Below are 19,119 nucleotides of genomic sequence, written 5' to 3'. Positions count from 1 at the left end.
ACAAACCCCTCATGTTAAAGATTCCCCAAATTGACAACTTTTCACATAAAATCATGAAAGTTCAAGCATGCATTCACCTAGACTCTACCCAAAACTAGACCAGCCCTTGTAAGATCAAGTTTTGATCTAGTAGTACAACTCTATGTTTTGCTGAAGTGAAAATAGAAGTAGGTTTGCCTTTCCAATCAGCCACTCACACTAGAATAGGGTTTTGTTTTCAATTTTTTTCCTACCCAAGCCCAACTCAATCTAATTTAATGCCTCTTAATTACTGATTAATAAAAATAAATAGAGTAAAAGTGAAACCCCCTTTTCCCCCTTACATAGCCGGCGGCTACAAGCTAGCAAAACTAGGGTTTTCATTTTTTTTTCAATTTCATGTTTATTTGGAAATAAAATTAAATATTCAGCTTTTATTTAAAAAAACTTAAATAATAAAATAAATAAAAGGTAAAATCTCTCTCCTTCTTAAATGAAACTCAATCTATTTAAATAAACTATATTTTTCCTAACTAACTCAAAGCAATTCAAAAAGAGATATTTTCTTATCCCTTTCTCACAAAGTCACGGGCATCACTAGCTTGGCCTCCAAGCAACACACAAAACACCTTATTTTTTAGGGCCACAACCCCACAAAATAATTACTTTCAAACACCCAACATTTATTCAAAATAATACACATTCACATATTTCATGAAATCTTCACACGCATAATCAACCAAATAAACTCATTCTTCACTAACATTTCACACTTATTATTCATTTCAAATTATACTAATAACAATAACATCAGGGTCTTACACACTCCGTGATGAGCAAAAGGACGAGGCTTGGGTGACCGACGCGCACCAGGTCCACCGGATTTACGTCGGCAATGCTACCCTTTGATGCACCGACAAAAAGGGAGAATGGATCAAATTCAGCTGCTGAATGGGAAGGTGCAACTACATTCAAACCCTATCGTTTTCAAGTACCCTCGGATTTTGAATCGGAGTCGGATCCATCTGAGGACATGTCCGTAGAGAAGAAGGAACCTTCAGAGGAACCCGAGAAGATGCCGGAGACTGTGCCGGAAAAAGAGGAGCTTCCACCTGTGCAAGGGGAGCCTTGGAACTGGGCGAACCCATCTAACGACGAATAGAGGGCTAGGAGTTTCCACGTCTTGGCGGCATCTCAGTACTACACGGGGAAGGGCAAAATCTACCAAGGTCTAAGGAACTATCTGCTAGAGAAGTTCACCAACGAGCTGATACCTGATGATGACTTTATTTCCGAGGAAGAGGATGACGAAGAAGAAGAGGAAGAGAACGTAGACTAGGTGTTTTGGGCTAAGGGATATCTATTTTCTGTTTCGGTTGAGAGTTTTCGAGTTTGGGGGCATTGAACATTTTATTTTCCTCTAGTTTGAAATATTCGGAAGTTTTGATGTAATTTACTTTAATTCAGACCTATGTTCATACTTTATCTCAGATGATCTATTTTAAAAGGTTTGCGATGTTGGTTACTTCCGCGAGTTTAGAAAAGGTTAATGTTCAAGAGTTTTCGTAAAATGAACGTCTGTCATTAATTCAAGATTAATAATTGAACCGACGAAAATTCTTTATGAAATTTATGACGATTTGGTTACTGTGTGACACTCGAGAAATCGGGGCGTTACAGAAGCAACGTCATGAAGCATCTGATCTGAAGTGGTCTGATCAGGAATGGGTTCAGAAGTTTGAACTTCAGGGTTTGAAAATTCAAATTCCCGAGAGTTCACAGGGGAATATCCTGATAGAGAAACATTTGAGGTTTCTGAAGAAGTGAGAGGGGGAAAGACTACAGCAAGAGGAGTTGGGTTAAGGAGAGTGGGAAGAGTGGAGTCTTGTGTATAGGGAATAAAAATAGTGGAAGATGGTGCAAAAGTTCTTTGACTTAGAACTTTGAAAAAGGCTTCTTCATTGGCAGTGTAGTTTAGGATAAATGTTGGTTTAGGAGGTGGTGCGAAAGTGGTTGTGACAGTGGTAGTGGTAATTGGGATAAAAGTTGTGGTTAGGGGAGTATGAATAGGAGCGAAAGGTGAAGTAAAAGGAGACAAGTTTTGAGTAGAGGTGGAAGAGGGAATAACATCAACATCAATAATAATAGAAGTAGAAGTAGAAGCAGGTGGCTTACTTTAAACCTTGGCAGAAGCTCTTGTGGATCTGGGAGCTTGGTTCTGCACCAAGTGAGAAGAAACAACCTTAGTGGTTGCTTTAGTCTTCTTCTTCTTCTTCTTCTTGGGTTTCTCTTCCTCTTCAGAATTAGAGCCAGAGTCAGAAGTCTTCAGATCGCTTCTTTTTCTTTGTCGGAACATCTGAGTCAGGAGGTCCGTCTTGGAGTGTTGTTCCTTTGTTGTCTTGCATTTTGTTAAACACAACCTGATGTCGAAGCAGATGCCGTGGCATCTGATTTCATGAAGCCAGGACATCCGTGCTCTTGCTGGCGCGCAAAGTGGGTCCCTTTGTTACTTATGGTTCAAGTAACTGATTGAAGGGAGTTATTTGCATGCTGATTATTGTTGAAACAAACTATGATTGAGGATTTGTTTCTCTCTTCTACTTGGTTGTTACGCAACTTGGAAGATTGCATTTGTTCTTCCGCCCAAGCTAACCCTAGTGAAGACATTGAAGCTCAGATTGAAGATCTAGTGTTTTTAGGTTTGTTAATTGTGCTTTGTTCTTGTTAGTTGTGAACGAGACTTGCTCTCTGATTCTATAAGGCAAGGCTGCGTTCTGTGTTTTGTTTGGTTGTTCAAATACTCTCGTGATTTCTTGTCACCAATCATTGTGGCAGTGATTGAGAGAAAGTGAGAGGGGCTAGGTTGAGATACTAAGTAGAAATACACTGGATAGGTTAGGAAAAGAATTATGAACTTGTTGTGTTCATGAGTGTCTGTAGTGCCTGAATCTTGATATAGTGGATTTCCTTTCTTTGGGTGGAAACCCTCCAGACAGAGGTGAAGTTTCACCGAACTGGGTTACCAATTCTTGTGTCTTGTTTCTCTTATGTTTCTACTTTATATTGTTATTGAGTAATCAATTGTTCTAATCGATTGTCCCAGCATCGCGTAGGACATTCTTTCCAAGGGAACTAGAATTTCAATTGGCATCAGAGCAGGCACCCCGGTTCTGTTTGGGTGAGCTCCAGGGAGATACTTTCTTGTTCTCATGGATAACAAGGAGGGATGATCGGTTAACAGGCCACCTATTCTGGATGGTACCAATTATGATTACTGGAAGGTTCGCATGACTGCCTTTCTCAAGTCTATTGACAACAAGACTTGGAAGACCATTGTCAAAGGTTGGAAACATCCCACTAAGGCGCAAGGTGAGGGAAGTACCTTAAATGCTGCAGAGAAACTTGAGGAAGAATGGACAAAGGATGAAGATGAAGCTGCTCTGGGAAACTCTAAAGCACTGAATGCTATCTTTAATGGACTTGACAAGAACATGTTCAGGCTGATCAACACATGCATTGTGGCAAAGGATGCCTGGGATATTTTGAAGACTGCACATGAAGGCACCACCAGAGTGAGAATGTCAAGGCTCCAGATGCTTACTACTCAGTTTGAGAACTTAATGATGACTGAGGATGAGACTATTTCTGAATTTCACAAGTGTGTGCGTGACTTGTCAAATGCTTCGTTTGCTCTGGGAGAACCTATGTCAGATGAAAAGCTTGTGAGGAAGAACTTGAGGTCCGTCACCAGCAAATTTGCTATGAAAGTCATTGCTATTGAAGAAGCTCAAGACATCAGCAGTATGAAGGTTGATGAATTCATTGGTTCGTTGCAGACTTATGAGTTGAAATTGGGTGATAAACCTGAGAAGAAGAGCAAAAGCATAGCCTTTGTATCCAACACTGATGAAGGACATGATGCTGACTGTGAAAGTGAGAACCCATATGAATCGCTGGCTCTTCTTGCTAGAAAATTCAATAGAGCCCTGAGGAAGATTGATAGAAGAAACAGGTCAAATGTCCAGGACATTAAGCCATTTAATTCTCAGCGAAAGACCAAAGAGGAAGAGAAATCTGGTCAGAGTAAAGAAGATGAAATAGAGCAACTCAAGTCAGAAAATGAAAAACTGAGAGAAGCTATTGACAAGCTGCAGGATGATCTTGATGAATGGAATACAAAGCTTAAAGATGTTGACACTGTGGAAAAGCCTAAACTGATGTTGATCAATGATGAACTTCAAGAAAAAGTGTCCATACTGACAAACAAACTTGAAGCTACCCATAAATCAGTGCGTATGCGGAATAGTGGATCTATCATGCTTGATGAGATACTGAAGGAAACAAGGAAACAAGGAAGAAGCTTGAAAGGTATTGGCTTTAACTACAAGACTGCTAACAAGGAAAATCAGAAGGGGCCAAAGAAATTTGTTGGGGCTAAAACCAAATCTGAATTCAAGAACCCCACCAACTATCTGATGTTGGACCCGATGTCCCAACATGGGGGTTCTCAGCTGAAGAATTATACACCTACTCCTTGGAGATGTCATTACTGTGGAAGGAATGGCCACATAAAGCCTTATTGCTTCAAGCTTTATGGTTATCCTCAGACTCAGAACATAGTTAAAGCCTTAAAGGGAAAACAAAAAAGGAAGACTTGGAAGCCCAAAGGTAAAGTCACATGCCTCATAGCTCACACATCTTTCAGAGCTTCTTCAAGTGAAGATTGGTATTTTGACAGTGGTTGCTCAAGACATATGACTGGAAACAAGGAATATCTGGAAAATCTCAAAGGATAATCTAGCAACTTTGTTACTTTTGGAGATGGAGCGAAAGGAAAGATCAAGGAAATATGAAAGCTGGTAAATCCTGGATTCCCAGATCTGAATGATGTGTTACTTGTTAAAGGATTGACTGCAAACCTTATCAGCATAAGCCAACTCTGTGATCAAGGTCTTATGTTTTGTTCAGTAAGGTAGTGTCTATTGTTACTACAAATAATCATAAAGTGATGATGAGAGGAGTCAGATCCAAAGACAACTGCTACATGTGGGTCTCACAGGAGAAAGTTCAAGTCTCTAGATGTTTGATATCAACAGTGGATGAGCTAAACTTATAGCACCAAAGACTGGGTCATATCAACCTCAAGAGCATGCAGAAGATCATTTCTGAAGAAGCCATTCGTGGTATACCAAAGTTGAAGGCAGGAGAAGATAGAATATGTGGAGAGTGTAAAATTGGAAAGCAAACCAAGAAGTCCCATGCAAAGCTCCAACATCCAACCAGAACAAAGGTCCTTAAACTACTACACATAGATCTAATGGGGCCCATGCAAGTTGAAAGTCTGGGAGGTAAAAAGTATGTTTTTGTCTGTGTTGATGACTTTTCCAGGTACACATGAATTGACTTCATGAGAGAGAAATCTGAGACCTTTGAGATATTCAAGAGGTTATGTCTAAAGCTTCAAACTGAGAAAAGCAGGCTATAATAAGAATTAGAAGTGACCATGGAAGAGAGTTTGTGAACTCAAAATTCTCTGATTTTTATGGCTCAGAAGGAATAAGTCATGAGTTTTCTGCTCCCATCACTCCTCAGCAGAATGGTATTGTTGAAAGGAAAAAAAAAACTCTTCAAGAATACACCAGGGTGATGCTACATGCAAGGAAGGTTCCCAACAAGTTCTGGGCTGAAGCAATGAGTACTGTTTGCTACATTCACAACAGAGTAACTATTAGAGCAGGAACCTCACCTGCTCAGTATGAGATCTGGAAAGGAAGGAAGCCTACTGTGAAACACTTTCATATCTTTGGCAGTAAATGCTATATTCTGGCTGATCGTGAACCAAGAAGGAAGCTTGACCCCAAGAGTGATGAAGGCATTTTTATGGGATACTCAACAAACAGTAAGGCTTATATAGAGTGTATAACTCACGCACAAAGGCCATGATGGAATCTGTGAACGTATCTATAGATGATGTACCAAGTGAAAGAGAGGAGTCAAATGTAAATGAAGATGATGATGGTGCACCTGTCCAAGCCGATGTCCCACCAATTGCTTCGACAATGAATCTGAGACTATTGCTGATGAACATGAAGATAAGGTGACTACTTCAAATAAGGCCCCATCAATCAGAATTCAGAAGATTCACCCTCCAGAGAATATTATTGCTCATGGTTATTTCATATCCAAGATAGAACCCAAGAATATCAAGGAAGCACTGACTGATGAATACCGGATAAATGCCATGCAAGAACAAGTCAGATGAGAATGGAGTTGTGATCTCATCTCAAGGCCTGAAGGAGTGAACATCATTGGTACTAAGTTGATTTTCAAGAACAAGACAGATGAGAATGGAGTTGTTACTAGAAATAGAGCAAGGTTGGTAGCTCAAGGCTACACCCAGATAGAAGGAGTAGATTTTGATGAAACTTTTGCACCAGTGGCTCGACTGGAATCTATAAGGCTCTTACTGGGAGTTTCTTGTCTCTTAAAGTTTAGACTCTATCAGATGGATGTCAAGAGTGCATTTCTGAATGGGTATTTGAGTGAAGAAGTATATGTTGAACAACCCAAAGGATTCATAGATCCTCATCATCCAGATCAAGCTCAATAAGGCACTGTATGGATTAAAACAGGCTCCTAGGGCGTGGTATGAAAGACTCACATAATTTCTTGTCAGCAATGGCTACTATCAGGGAGTAATAGACAAGACCCTGTTTGTGAAGAGTGACAAAGGCTAGTCATCTCTTGCAAGTGAAGAGAATCATCAAATACATAAATGGTACATGTGATTATGGCATTCTCTATACACATGATACAAATTCTTCTCTCGTTGGTTATTGTCATGCAGATTGGGCATGGAGTTCTGGTGATAGAAAGAGCACATCTGGAGATTGTTTCTTCCGAGGGAATAACTTGATTTCATGGTTCAGCAAGAAGCAAAACTGTGTCTCATTGTCAACTACTGAAGCTGAATATATTGTTGCTAGGAGTAGTTGCACTCAACTCATGTTGATGAAGCAAATGCTAAAGGAGTATGAATTCAAGCAAGATGTCATGACATTGTATTGTGACAATCTCAGTGCTATTAATATTTCCAAGAATCCTATTCAACATAGTAGGACTATGCACATTGACATCAAACATCATTTCATTAGAGATTTGGTAGAGGACTTTGGAGCATGTTCCCACTGAAAAGCAATGGGCAGATATCTTCACCAAACCACTCGATGCTACCACCTTTGATAAATTGAGAGGAAATCTTGGGATTTGCCTCTTTGATGAAGCATAGCAATCAACGCACCTTTTTGCTCTAACGGCTAGTTTTCTCGTAACTACCAATAGCTGTCGTTATGACATCATCACCAAGGTTGCTTCTTCATCACTCAACTGCCATATAATCACCCCAAAGGCCAAATTTCAATTTCACAACCGATTGTGATATTTGATTTAGTAACCTCTGTCTCTCCTTGCTCTCAATTTTTCATCAATTCTCTGAATTTGTTCACTTTACACTATTTCTTCACCATGTCTCAAGTCTCTGGAAAGCAAGATCCTATCAAAGGCAAGATTGAGAAGACTTCTCTTGGAGTCAAAGTTATGGGTTTGAATGTGAAGTCTTCCACTCAATCCAAGAAGGCTTCTGTAACGAAGGATTCAAGAACCCCTGCCAGGAAGTGTAACGCCCCGATTTCTCGAGTGTTACACAGTAACTAATTAACCAATTTTCGTAAAGAGTTTTCGTCGATTCACTTATTAATCTCGAATTAATGATAAAAGTTCAATTTTACAAAATTCTCGAAACTTAACCATTTCAAACTTGCGGAAATAATCATCAACGTAAACCTCAACATTATTAATCATTGAAAAGAGTATGAAATAAATAACCGGAAGAAAACTTCAAAGTAAATTACATCAAGTTAAACTGTCGCAACTAAAATAAAGTAATGGTTCAATACTTCCAAAACTCGGTAATCTCAACCCAAAAGAAAAATGGATGTCTCAAAACCCAACCATATCCTTGACCCCTTCCTCTTTATCTTCTTCCTCTTCATCAGAAGTGTAGTTGTCATCCGGTAGTGGCTCGTTACGTAGCATCAACTCCCAAGAATGAGTCGTCACCATTATCTTCACGACCATCTACCCCCCCCCCCCCCAAATAAACACATAGCAAACAAGAAAGGGTCAGGTCTAAAAGAAAACAACAAGAACATACAGTACAGTGGATATAAATGAACATCATCCGCTATCGAAATAATTCTCTTTTTCTTTAAAGTTTTAGATGTTAGTTAGTCACCTAACGATTCCTCACTTTGCACAACCCGCCAAACACTTCCATGGCCATCTTCGTGCTTCCGCAGAGGCACGGTAATCACGGTGACCGCAGTCAACCAAACACGTGGAGCCGCAATGATCCACAAAAATCACGGTGACCGCAGTCAAACAAACACGTGGAGCCGCAATGATCCACAAAAATCACGGGTGACCGCAGTCGACCCAAAATCTCCCTCGCGTGCAAGCCCATCGTTCTCATGGACCATAGTCTACCCGACCTATGTCCGTAAATTAATTAATTTCACTTGCAAGCGAGTCACAACAATATTAGTTCTTTTTCTCTTGGTTCTTAAGGCTCTAAGTCAGTCACCCTAAGTCTTTTAGCTTAATCGCACACAATAAATAGCACCATTCACGATAACAAGGGAATTACAGCTAGGTGAGCGACCCTTTGAATAATTTCCAATAATATCACAATTCACATAAGGCATAGCACAAACTTACACTTACGCATGGCACATCATGGCATAAATTATCAAATAAGGTAACATAAGGCTTATGCATGGAAAACAACACATTTTCGCAACTTAGCTTTTTGGACAGCAGAAACAACGTTCATTGAAACTGGTCTACAGAATGCATCCTCCAACAAAAAATCATGTATAATATCTTTCTGGAAAGCTATTTTAAAGATCTACAACTCTCTAGTTAAAATAATTTTCCTTTGAGCCCCAGAATTAGGTGATATTACTCCTTAAAGTTTCTGTCCGACACAGGGAAAAACAGCAAGTATGACAGTTACCCAAAACGACCTACAACACACAATACTAGACCAAAATTTATGATCTTTATATGCCTGGAAAGCTCTTTCGAAGATCTACAATTTGTATTTTAATCATTTCTTTATTTGACGACCAGAAACAAGTGAAAATAGGACCTGAAGTTTACTGTCCAGCACAGAAATCTGACAGAGAATGCATTTGCCATCAATTTCGTTTAAGCCATTCTATTCTAAGGGTTCTAAGTCATCTACCAGCATCAAATATAGTAACATGTTCACAGTGTAACCCAATATGACCTGGAAAAGTCCAGCACACATCGCATATTCAAAACCTCAAGCACATGAATCAAGTTCATACATAAAATCATGTCAAAGCATGGCAAGAATCATAATTTTTCCAAGAAAACTCATGATATAACCCCTATTCTACCCAAAAGATCCTAAGACCAGCCCTTACCTTGTTTGGTGATGGAAAAACAGAAGTTTGGAGATGGAAAGAAGGTTCAAAAGCTGCTGTCCTCGTTCTCTATTTCCTCTCCCTCGCGAATCCCTCTCTACTCGCGCTCTCTCCCTTGCTCGCGTGCGTGACCGGCGACAATGGTGGTGGCTTGGGCGGCGGCTCCCTTCTCTTCTCTCACACGTTCTCTCTTTTCTCTCTTCTGCTCTCTCTTTGTTTTTCACGTGAAGGTGCTGTAGTGTATCTCTGTTTTCTGATTGTGGAAGAATAGGGTTTCCCCCCTTGGCTAAAATCCCATGCAACCCACAAGTGGGCTAGGGTTTTGTTTTTCCACAAGCCCGACCCAAGTTCAACCTTAACCCACCAATTTAATTACCTAATCAGACCTGAAACTTACTAAAACCTAAGCCCTCAAAGGTAAATTCATAATTAAATTCGGACTTAGAAGAAAAACAATGTAATAATCCCGCTGGCACTGTACAGCCGGAACTACGTTCACTAAAACGGGGATATCTGGAGCTACAGATATCGGATCGACACGAAACCACTTGGAGAATTTTCTAGACTTGAGGGGCTACAACTCTCATGAAGGAAGTTTTCCCAAATGAAGTCGTTAAGACCCTCTAAAAATTCACACAAGTTGACAGTTCTAATCTGCCAGTTATCAAACATAGCCAAAAACTTCAATTTTATTCAAACTTCCATAAAATTGTTCCAAATTGAACTTAGGGCCTTACAATACCACCCCCCTTAAAATAGTTTCGCCCTCGAAACTTAAGGGTTTACAAATAAATCGGGGTGTGACTCCCGCATCTTATCCTCTAACTCCCAGGTCGCGTCGCCAGTCTCTTGGTTCCACACGACCTTCACTAAAGGCACCTCCTTGTTTCTTAAGCGCTTTATGCTTCGGTCGACGATCTTGATGGGTGGCACCTCCATTGTCAGATCATCTCTCAGCTGTATATCGTCTGGCGTAATCACATGTGAATCATCTGCCATGTACTTTCGCAACTGCGACACATGAAGAACGTCATGGATGTTGGATAGAAACGGTGGTAGGGCGATCCTGTACGCCACCGGTCCAACTCGCTCCGTGATCTGGTACGGCCCAATAAACTTCGGAGTAAGCTTCTTGGACTTGATTGCCCTTCCGACACCTGTCATCGGGGTAACCCGCAAGAAGACATGGTCTCCGGCCTGAAATTCCAACTCCTTCCGTCGGTTGTCGGCGTAACTCTTTTGGCGACTCTGCGTGGTTCTCATCTTTTCCTGAATACTCCTGACTTCCTCGGTGGTCTGTTGCACCAATTCCGGGCCAATCACCAAATTTTCTCCATCTTGATGCCAGCATAAGGGCGTACGACACCTCCGACCGTACAAAGCTTCGTAAAGTGCCATGTCGATGCTCGCATGGAAACTATTGTTGTAAGTGAATTCGATCAATGGCAGCGTCTCATCCCAACTGCCCTTGTGATCCAACACACAGGCCCGTAGCAAATCTTCCAGCGACTGGATTGTCCTCTCTGTCTGCCCATCGGTTTGCGGATGATAGGCAGAGCTCAATCTCAACTTAGTTCCGAGGGCCTGCTGCAAGGCTCCCCAAAAGTGAGAGGTAAACCTCGGATCTCTGTCTGACACGATGCTGGTCGGTACACCATGTAGACGCACAACCTCAGCCACATAAATTTCCGCCAATTTCTCCACCTTGTACTTCAGGTTGATCGGGATAAAATGAGCGGTCTTTGTCAAACGATCAACAACAACCCAAATTGCATCGAACTTCCTCCGAGTTAAAGGTAAAGCCGTCACGAAGTCCATAGAAATATTGTCCCACTTCCACTCTGGGACATCTAGTGGTTGCAGCTTCCCTGCGGGCTTCTGATGCTCTACCTTCGCTTTCTGACATGTCAAGCAAGTAGAAACATACTCAGCAACCTGCTTCTTCATCCCAGGCCACCAGAAGTGAAGTTTCAAGTCCTGATACATCTTGTTCATTCCGGGATGGATACTCAACCTACTCTTGTGCCCTTCATCCAGGATCAATCTTCTCATTTCTGCATCGTTAGGCACACATATCCGTCCCTTGCATCGCAGAATATTGTCATTCCCAATAGAGAACTCTGGTGCCTTTCCCTGAGTCACACGGTCTCGCCACTCAGCTATCCCTTCATCAGTCTCTTGTCTAGACTTGATCTCTTCCAAAAGTCCACTTGACACCGTCACCATTCCGAAACTCAGTCTTCCTGGTGCGAGCTTAACGTCCAAGCTCATATCTCGGAAAGCCTCGAACAGTTCTAACTCCTTGACCATCATTAAGGACACATGTATAGCCTTCCGGCTGAGAGCGTCGGCTACGACATTGCTTTTCCCCGGATGGTACTGTAGAGTGAACTCATAGTCCTGAAGGAATTCCATCCACCTCCGCTGCCTCATGTTCAGATCCTTCTGATCAAATAGGTACTTTAAACTCTTATGATCGCTGTAGATCGTGAACGTACTGCCATAGAGGTAGTGTCTCCAAATCTTGAGAGCATAAACTATGGCAGCCAACTCCAAGTCATGTGTGGGGTAGTTCTTCTCATGAGTCTTCAACTTCCTTGAAGCATAGGCAATTGCTTTCTTATCTTGCATCATTACACACCCCAAACCATTGTGTGACGCATCACAGTACACGTCATAAGGTTCTCCTTCCTTAGGTAAAGCTAGTATGGGTGCGGTGGTCAGCCGCTTCTTCAACTCCTGGAAACTAGCCTCACACTTCTCCGTCCAAGCAAACGGTTGATTCTTCTTTGTCAACTAGGTCAACGGCGAAGTCAACTTTGCGTAATCTTTGACGAATCGTCTATAGTAGCCAGCAAGCCCAACAAAGCTTCTGATGTCGCTTGCTGTCTTTGGTTGCTCCCATGACAGAATCGTCTCGATCTTGCTAGGGTCAACAGCCACACCCTGACTTGATATGACATGACCTAGGAACTTCACCTCTTCCATCCAGAATTCACACTTCGAGCCGTTAGCATATAGCTCCTTCTCCCGCAATACTCCTAGCACTTGACGCAAATGCTCTTCATGCTCTTCCTTACTCTTCGAGTAGATCAAAATATCATCAATAAACACCACCACGAACTTGTCCAGGAATGGCCTGAACACTCTGTTCATGTAGTCCATAAACACTGCGGGTGCATTAGTAACCCCAAACGGCATCACAAGATATTCATAATGCCCGTATCGGGTCCTGAATGCGGTCTTCTGGATGTCAGATTCCTTGACTCGGATCTGATGGTATCCTGACTTAAGATCTATCTTCGAGAAGATCACCGCTCCTCTAAGTTGATCCATTAAGTCGTCTATCCGAGGCATCGGATAACGATTCTTCACGATCACTTTGTTGAGTTGTCGGTAGGTCACACATAGTCTGGACCTTCCATCCTTCTGCTTCACCAACAGCACTGGTGCACACAAACGCACACAGGCGTACACCTTGGGGCGCAAAAGGGATTCCAAAGCCCACTCTTCCTTCGATTGACATTCCATCAATCGATCTCAGAGTTCAAACATCTTAATATAATCAAACACTTAGTCTCAAGTATCACGGCAATGATACTAACTACAGACAATCTCACAGCCAAGCAAACATCTTAGCAAACAAGTCTACCCAATCTCACCGTGAAGCTTTGAAAACATCTTTATCAAAAACAAAAACACCAACGAGTTCGGAAACTCGTAAACCCAAAACCCTTAGTGCTCTGGTTTCTCAACCGGAGCTCTGATACCACAATGTAACGCCCCGATTTCTCGAGTGTTACACAGTAACTAATTAACCAATTTTCGTAAAGAGTTTTCGTCGATTCACTTATTAATCTCGAATTAATGATAAAAGTTCAATTTTACAAAATTCTCGAAACTTAACCATTTCAAACTTGCGGAAATAATCATCAACGTAAACCTCAACTTTATTAATCATTGAAAAGAGTATGAAATAAATAACCGGAAGAAAACTTCAAAGTAAATTACATCAAGTTAAACTATCGCAACTAAAATAAAGTAATGGTTCAATACTTCCAAAACTCGGTACTCTCAACCCAAAAGAAAAATAGATGTCTCAAAACCCAACCATATCCTTGACCCCTTCCTCTTTATCTTCTTCCTCTTCATCAGAAGTGTAGTTGTCATCCGGTAGTGGCTCGTTACGTAGCATCAACTCCCAAGAATGAGTCGTCACCATTATCTTCACGACCATCTACCCCCCCCCCCAAATAAACACATAGCAAACAAGAAAGGGTCAGGTCTAAAAGAAAACAACAAGAACATACAGTACAGTGGATATAAATGAACATCATCCGCTATCGAAATAATTCTCTTTCTCTTTAAAGTTTTAGATGTTAGTTAGTCACCTAACGATTCCTCACTTTGCACAACCCGCCAAACACTTCCATGGCCATCTTCGTGCTTCCGCAGAGGCACGGTAATCACGGTGACCGCAGTCAACCAAACACGTGGAGCCGCAATGATCCACAAAAATCACGGTGACCGCAGTCAACCAAACACGTGGAGCCGCAATGATCCACAAAAATCACGGGTGACCGCAGTCGACCCAAAATCTCCCTCGCGTGCAAGCCCATCGTTCTCATGGACCATAGTCTACCCGACCTATGTCCGTAAATTAATTAATTTCACTTGCAAGCGAGTCACAACAATATTAGTTCTTTTTCTCTTGGTTCTTAAGGCTCTAAGTCAGTCACCCTAAGTCTTTTAGCTTAATCGCACACAATAAATAGCACCATTCACGATAACAAGGGAATTACAGCTAGGTGAGCGACCCTTTGAATAATTTCCAATAATATCACAATTCACATAAGGCATAGCACAAACTTACACTTACGCATGGCACATCATGGCATAAATTATCAAATAAGGTAACATAAGGCTTATGCATGGAAAACAACACATTTTCGCAACTTAGCTTTTTGGACAGCAGAAACAACGTTCATTGAAACTGGTCTACAGAATGCGTCCTCCAACAAAAAATCATGTATAATATCTTTCTGGAAAGCTATTTTAAAGATCTACAACTCTCTAGTTAAAATCATTTTCATTTGAGCCCCAGAATTAGGTGATATTACTCCTTAAAGTTTCTGTCCGACACAGGGAAAAACAGCAAGTATGACAGTTACCCAAAACGACCTACAACACACAATACTAGACCAAAATTTATGATCTTTATATTCCTGGAAAGCTCTTTCGAAGATCTACAATTTGTATTTTAATCATTTCTTTATTTGACGACCAGAAACAAGTGAAAATAGGACCTGAAGTTTACTGTCCAGCACAGAAATCTGACAGAGAATGCATTTGCCATCAATTTCGTTTAAGCCATTCTATTCTAAGGGTTCTAAGTCATCTACCAGCATCAAATATAGTAACATGTTCACAGTGTAACCCAATATGACCTGGAAAAGTCCAGCACACATCGCATATTCAAAACCTCAAGCACATCAATCAAGTTCATACAGAAAATCATGTCAAAGCATGGCAAGAATCATAATTTTTCCAAGAAAACTCATGATATAACCCCTATTCTACCCAAAAGATCCTAAGACCAGCCCTTACCTTGTTTGGTGATGGAAAAACAGAAGTTTGGAGATGGAAAGAAGGTTCAAAAGCTGCTGTCCTCGTTCTCTATTTCCTCTCCCTCGCGAATCCCTCTCTACTCGCGCTCTCTCCCTTGCTCGCGTGCGTGACCGGCGACAATGGTGGTGGCTTGGGCGGCGGCTCCCTTCTCTTCTCTCACACGTTCTCTCTTTTCTCTCTTCTGCTCTCTCTTTGTTTTTCACGTGAAGGTGCTGTAGTGTATCTCTGTTTTCTGATTGTGGAAGAATAGGGTTTCCCCCCTTGGCTAAAATCCCATGCAACCCACAAGTGGGCTAGGGTTTTGTTTTTCCACAAGCCCGACCCAAGTTCAACCTTAACCCACCAATTTAATTACCTAATCAGACCTGAAACTTACTAAAACCTAAGCCCTCAAAGGTAAATTCATAATTAAATTCGGACTTAGAAGAAAAACAATGTAATAATCCCGCTGGCACTGTACAGCCGGAACTACGTTCACTAAAACGGGGATATCTGGAGCTAAAGATATCGGATCGACAGGAAACCACTTGGAGAATTTTCTAGACTTGAGGGGCTACAACTCTCATGAAGGAAGTTTTCCCAAATGAAGTCGTTAAGACCCTCTAAAAATTCACACAAGTTGACAGTTCTAATCTGCCAGTTATCAAACATAGCCAAAAACTTCAATTTTATTCAAACTTCCATAAAAGATTCCAAGGGTTGATCTGGAAACTGAGTCTGATATTGAAGCCAATGTCCAGGACATCCTGACTTCTAAGAGTAAGAAATTATCTGGTAAGCGCATCCCTCAGGATGTTCCCTCTTTTCTTATTGATAATATTTCATTTCATGCTACTAAGAATGTTCTCAAGTGGAAGTATGTCTGCAAGCGTCGGATTGTAGAGGAAAGGGAGATTGACACTGATGTGCTTGAGTGTAAGGAAATCGTTGCTCTAATTGAGAGGGCTGGCCTAAAGAAGACAGCTCTTGATATTGGGTAATGTTATGAGAGGCTAGTGAAGGAGTTTCTGGTCAACCTGCCTGATAATGTTGGTGTTCCAGGAAGCCCTGAGTTCCGGAAAGTGTATGTGCGTGGAAGGTGTGTAACCTTCTCCCCTGCTGGGATCAACCAAGCTCTTGGGAGGAGTGCTGTGGAATTTGTAGAGGAAGAGCTGTCTTTGGACACCATAGCCAAGGAACTTACTGCTGGGCAAGTGAGGAAATGGCCTGCCAAGAAGCTTCTTTCTACTGGATCTCTGAGTGTGAAGTATGTCATCCTTAACAGGATTGGAGTGGTGAATTGGATTCCCTCTCACTCTAATTCTTCTATCTCTGCTATTCTGGCCAAACTAATCTACAGGATTGGGACTGAGATCCCCTTTGACTTTGGTTCTTTGGTGTTTGCTCAAACCTTGAAGCATGCAGAGACTTGTGCTGTTAAGCTGCCCTTTTCATTCCCCTCTCTCATAACTGCCATCATCCTAAAGCAGCATCCTGATATTATCAGAATGGATGATGTGGCTGTGTCCAAGGGTGCCCCAATCACCTTGAATCATCGTTTGTTCTTGGACCCTCATGTCCTGGACATTGATATGCCATCCCGCAGGATATCAATTCCTGTTTCAGTGTCTGCCTCTAGGACTACGAGTATTATTGCTGAGTTGGAGGACCTCTCAAAGGAGCTGCAGGAGTCTATCGAGATTACTTCTAAGAGGAAGCTGAAGGTGGATGCACTACTTCTCAAGCTTAAAGAGGAAGCAGGTCAAGAGGGTGAGCCTATAGGCGTTGCTTCAGAGGAGGAAGGATCTGAAGAAACTGTAGAGGATGACTCTTCTTCTGAAGTTTAATTGTAGTCCTAGTTTGGTTTTGTTTTGGTTATGCTTCATTCGCAATCTTTGCCAAATTTGTGCTAAAAAGGGGGAGTAGTTTCAAAGATTTGAAGACTGATTTCTTTTTGCTTTTGGTCTATAAGAATTAGAAGACTTATTCCAAGAAAAGTTATATGTTTTCTTCATGCTGGCTGTTCAAGTTCTACTGGATTTCTGATGTTACTTGGTGTTTGTTAGTGTATGTGCTGCTGCTGCATTGTTCAAGTTCTACTGGTTTTCTTGTTTTACTTGGTGTTTAGTGAATGTGTGCTGCTATGTCTATGGTTTATATACTTCAAGCAGTCTATATGTGTGTTTATTGATGCTTCATTTGAGGGGGAGTTCCTCTATGTTTGATTGTGGAGAAGCATTGTTTTGAGGGGGAGTTTTCCGCGGCTGACTTTTTTGTGTTTTTTCCCTCTTTGGTTGTGAAGTTGTTTTTAGACAAAATTTGACAAAGGGGGAGATTGTTGTTCCTTTATTGTCTTGCATTTTGTTAAAAATAACCTGATGTAGAAGCAGGTGCCTTGGCATCTGATTTCATGAAGCCAGGACATCCGTCCTCTGGCTGGCGCGCAAAGTGGGTCCCTTTGTTATCTTTTTAAAGATTTGGTTTGTTGTTACTTAAGGTTCAAGTAACTAATTGAAGGGAGTTATTTGCGGACTGATTATTGTTGAAACAAATCTAAGATTGAGGATTTGTTTCTATCTTCTACTTGGTTGTTACGCAAATCATATCTAGGAAGATTGCTTTTGATTGTGTGTGGATCAATCATGTTCTTCAGACCAAGCTAACCTTAGTGCCGCCTCTGCTGAAGTATAAAAAGAACAAAGACCTAAAACATGAAGACACTGAAGCTCAGATTGAAGATCTAGTGTTTTTAGGTTTGTTAATTGTGCTTTGTTCTTATTAGTTGTGAACGAGTCTTGCTCTCTGATTCTGTAAGGCAAGGCTGCGTTCTATGTTTTGTTTGGTTGTTCAAACACTCTTGTGATTTGTTGTCACCAATCATTGTGGTAGTGATTGAGAGAAAGTAAGAGGGGCTCTCATACTGAGGTTGAGATACTAAGTAGAAATACATTGGGTAGATTAGGAAAAGACCTATGAACTTGTTGTGTTCATGAGTGTCTGTAGTTTCTGAATCTTGATATAGTGGATTTCCTTTCTTTGGGTGCAAACCCTCCAGACGTAGGTGAAGTTTCACCGAACTGGGTTACCAATTCTTGTGTCTTGTTTCTCTTATGTTTTTAGTTTATATTGTTATTGAGTAATCAATTGTTCTAATCAATTGTCCCAGCATCGCGTAAGACATTCTTTCCAAGGGAACTAGAATTTCAGGGAAGGTTCCGAAGAACTCCTCTACATCCACGTCATAACCTTCTTCCATCATCTGATTCAGATAATGCACGATTGCCATCATATTATCTTGTAAATCCACACGGGATAATCATCAACAGGGATTCTTTGTTGGATGATATCCTCTAGATAATCATCAGAAGGAGATACCATTCGAATCCACGCGACCCTAGCTACCCAGTGAGTGCCCTAGAACCTTCAGAGAGTGCACAGAGAGCCCAGAACGAGAGTGAGACCGAGAGGAAGTTCTGAAACTTCCCCTCTTCGAATCTCTCAAACCAGAGAGAGTTAGGTTCCCATTTTTGTTCCATTGAGTTCCTGGAGAGGGGAGGAAGAGAATCGACTAGTCTTGGTCAAGTTTTGGTCGAGAAACCACGACTCCACCATCTTCGGCGAAGCTCCGGCGAACCCTTGACTTGTAACTCACCCTTTCTCCCATCTCCGAGCACTTCACCCACGATCACCATTCAACTCCCCACGACCTGTAGATCAAGTTCCACCACTTGGAATAGCACGGCGGTGACATTTCACGACCCTCCGATCATCTTCTCCGGCGAGCATCATCATTTGCCGGCGAGTAAGTTCTGCAACTTGCTCGTTTCAGCTCGTTTTCGATCCAAATTGATCCCTTAAGCATGCTAGGACATAATTAGGAAGCTTTAGACTAGTTTTAGGACCTGAATCGTTGTTAATTGATAGAACCAATTCATGAACTTTGAAGCTCAAATTGAGCTATCGGGTTGGACGTTTGGCCGCGAATTGATGTGCCAAATTGATCCTCCTGTACTTCTAGAAGGTC

At 41.5% G+C, this 19,119-nt stretch overlaps 2 protein-coding genes across 2 annotated transcripts; both read left to right on the top strand.

The window, feature by feature from the left end:
- The first annotated feature begins 2,551 nt into the window (after window positions 1–2,551).
- Window positions 2,552–4,775, top strand: LOC130736403 (uncharacterized). The gene is made up of 2 exons (XM_057588239.1): window positions 2,552–2,678; window positions 3,322–4,775. Exons 1-2 carry the CDS (start codon window positions 2,552–2,554, stop codon window positions 4,773–4,775), a joined length of 1,581 nt encoding a protein of 526 aa, XP_057444222.1.
- Window positions 4,776–15,956: 11,181 nt separating this feature from the next.
- LOC130736402 (uncharacterized) lies at window positions 15,957–16,942 on the top strand. Its single transcript, XM_057588238.1, has 2 exons — window positions 15,957–15,972; window positions 16,158–16,942. Exons 1-2 carry the CDS (start codon window positions 15,957–15,959, stop codon window positions 16,940–16,942), a joined length of 801 nt encoding a protein of 266 aa, XP_057444221.1.
- Window positions 16,943–19,119: the final 2,177 nt, after the last annotated feature.

The sequence above is a fragment of the Lotus japonicus genome, chromosome 2, assembly GCF_012489685.1.
Source record: "Lotus japonicus ecotype B-129 chromosome 2, LjGifu_v1.2".
Lineage (NCBI taxonomy): Eukaryota > Viridiplantae > Streptophyta > Magnoliopsida > Fabales > Fabaceae > Lotus > Lotus japonicus.
The sequence above is the reverse complement of the archived record's forward strand: the minus strand, read 5'-3'. Positions and strand labels throughout refer to the sequence as shown.

What these genes read in the sequence shown, in the direction of transcription:
- LOC130736403 (XM_057588239.1), top strand. Translation starts at nt 2,552, where the DNA reads ATGATTGAGGATTTGTTTCTCTCTTCTACTTGGTTGTTACGCAACTTG. An exon ending in TGAAGATCTAGTGTTTTTAG is followed by an intron (nt 2,679 to 3,321) that starts GTTTGTTAATTG and finishes CCATTGTCAAAG; the next exon opens with GTTGGAAACATCCCACTAAG.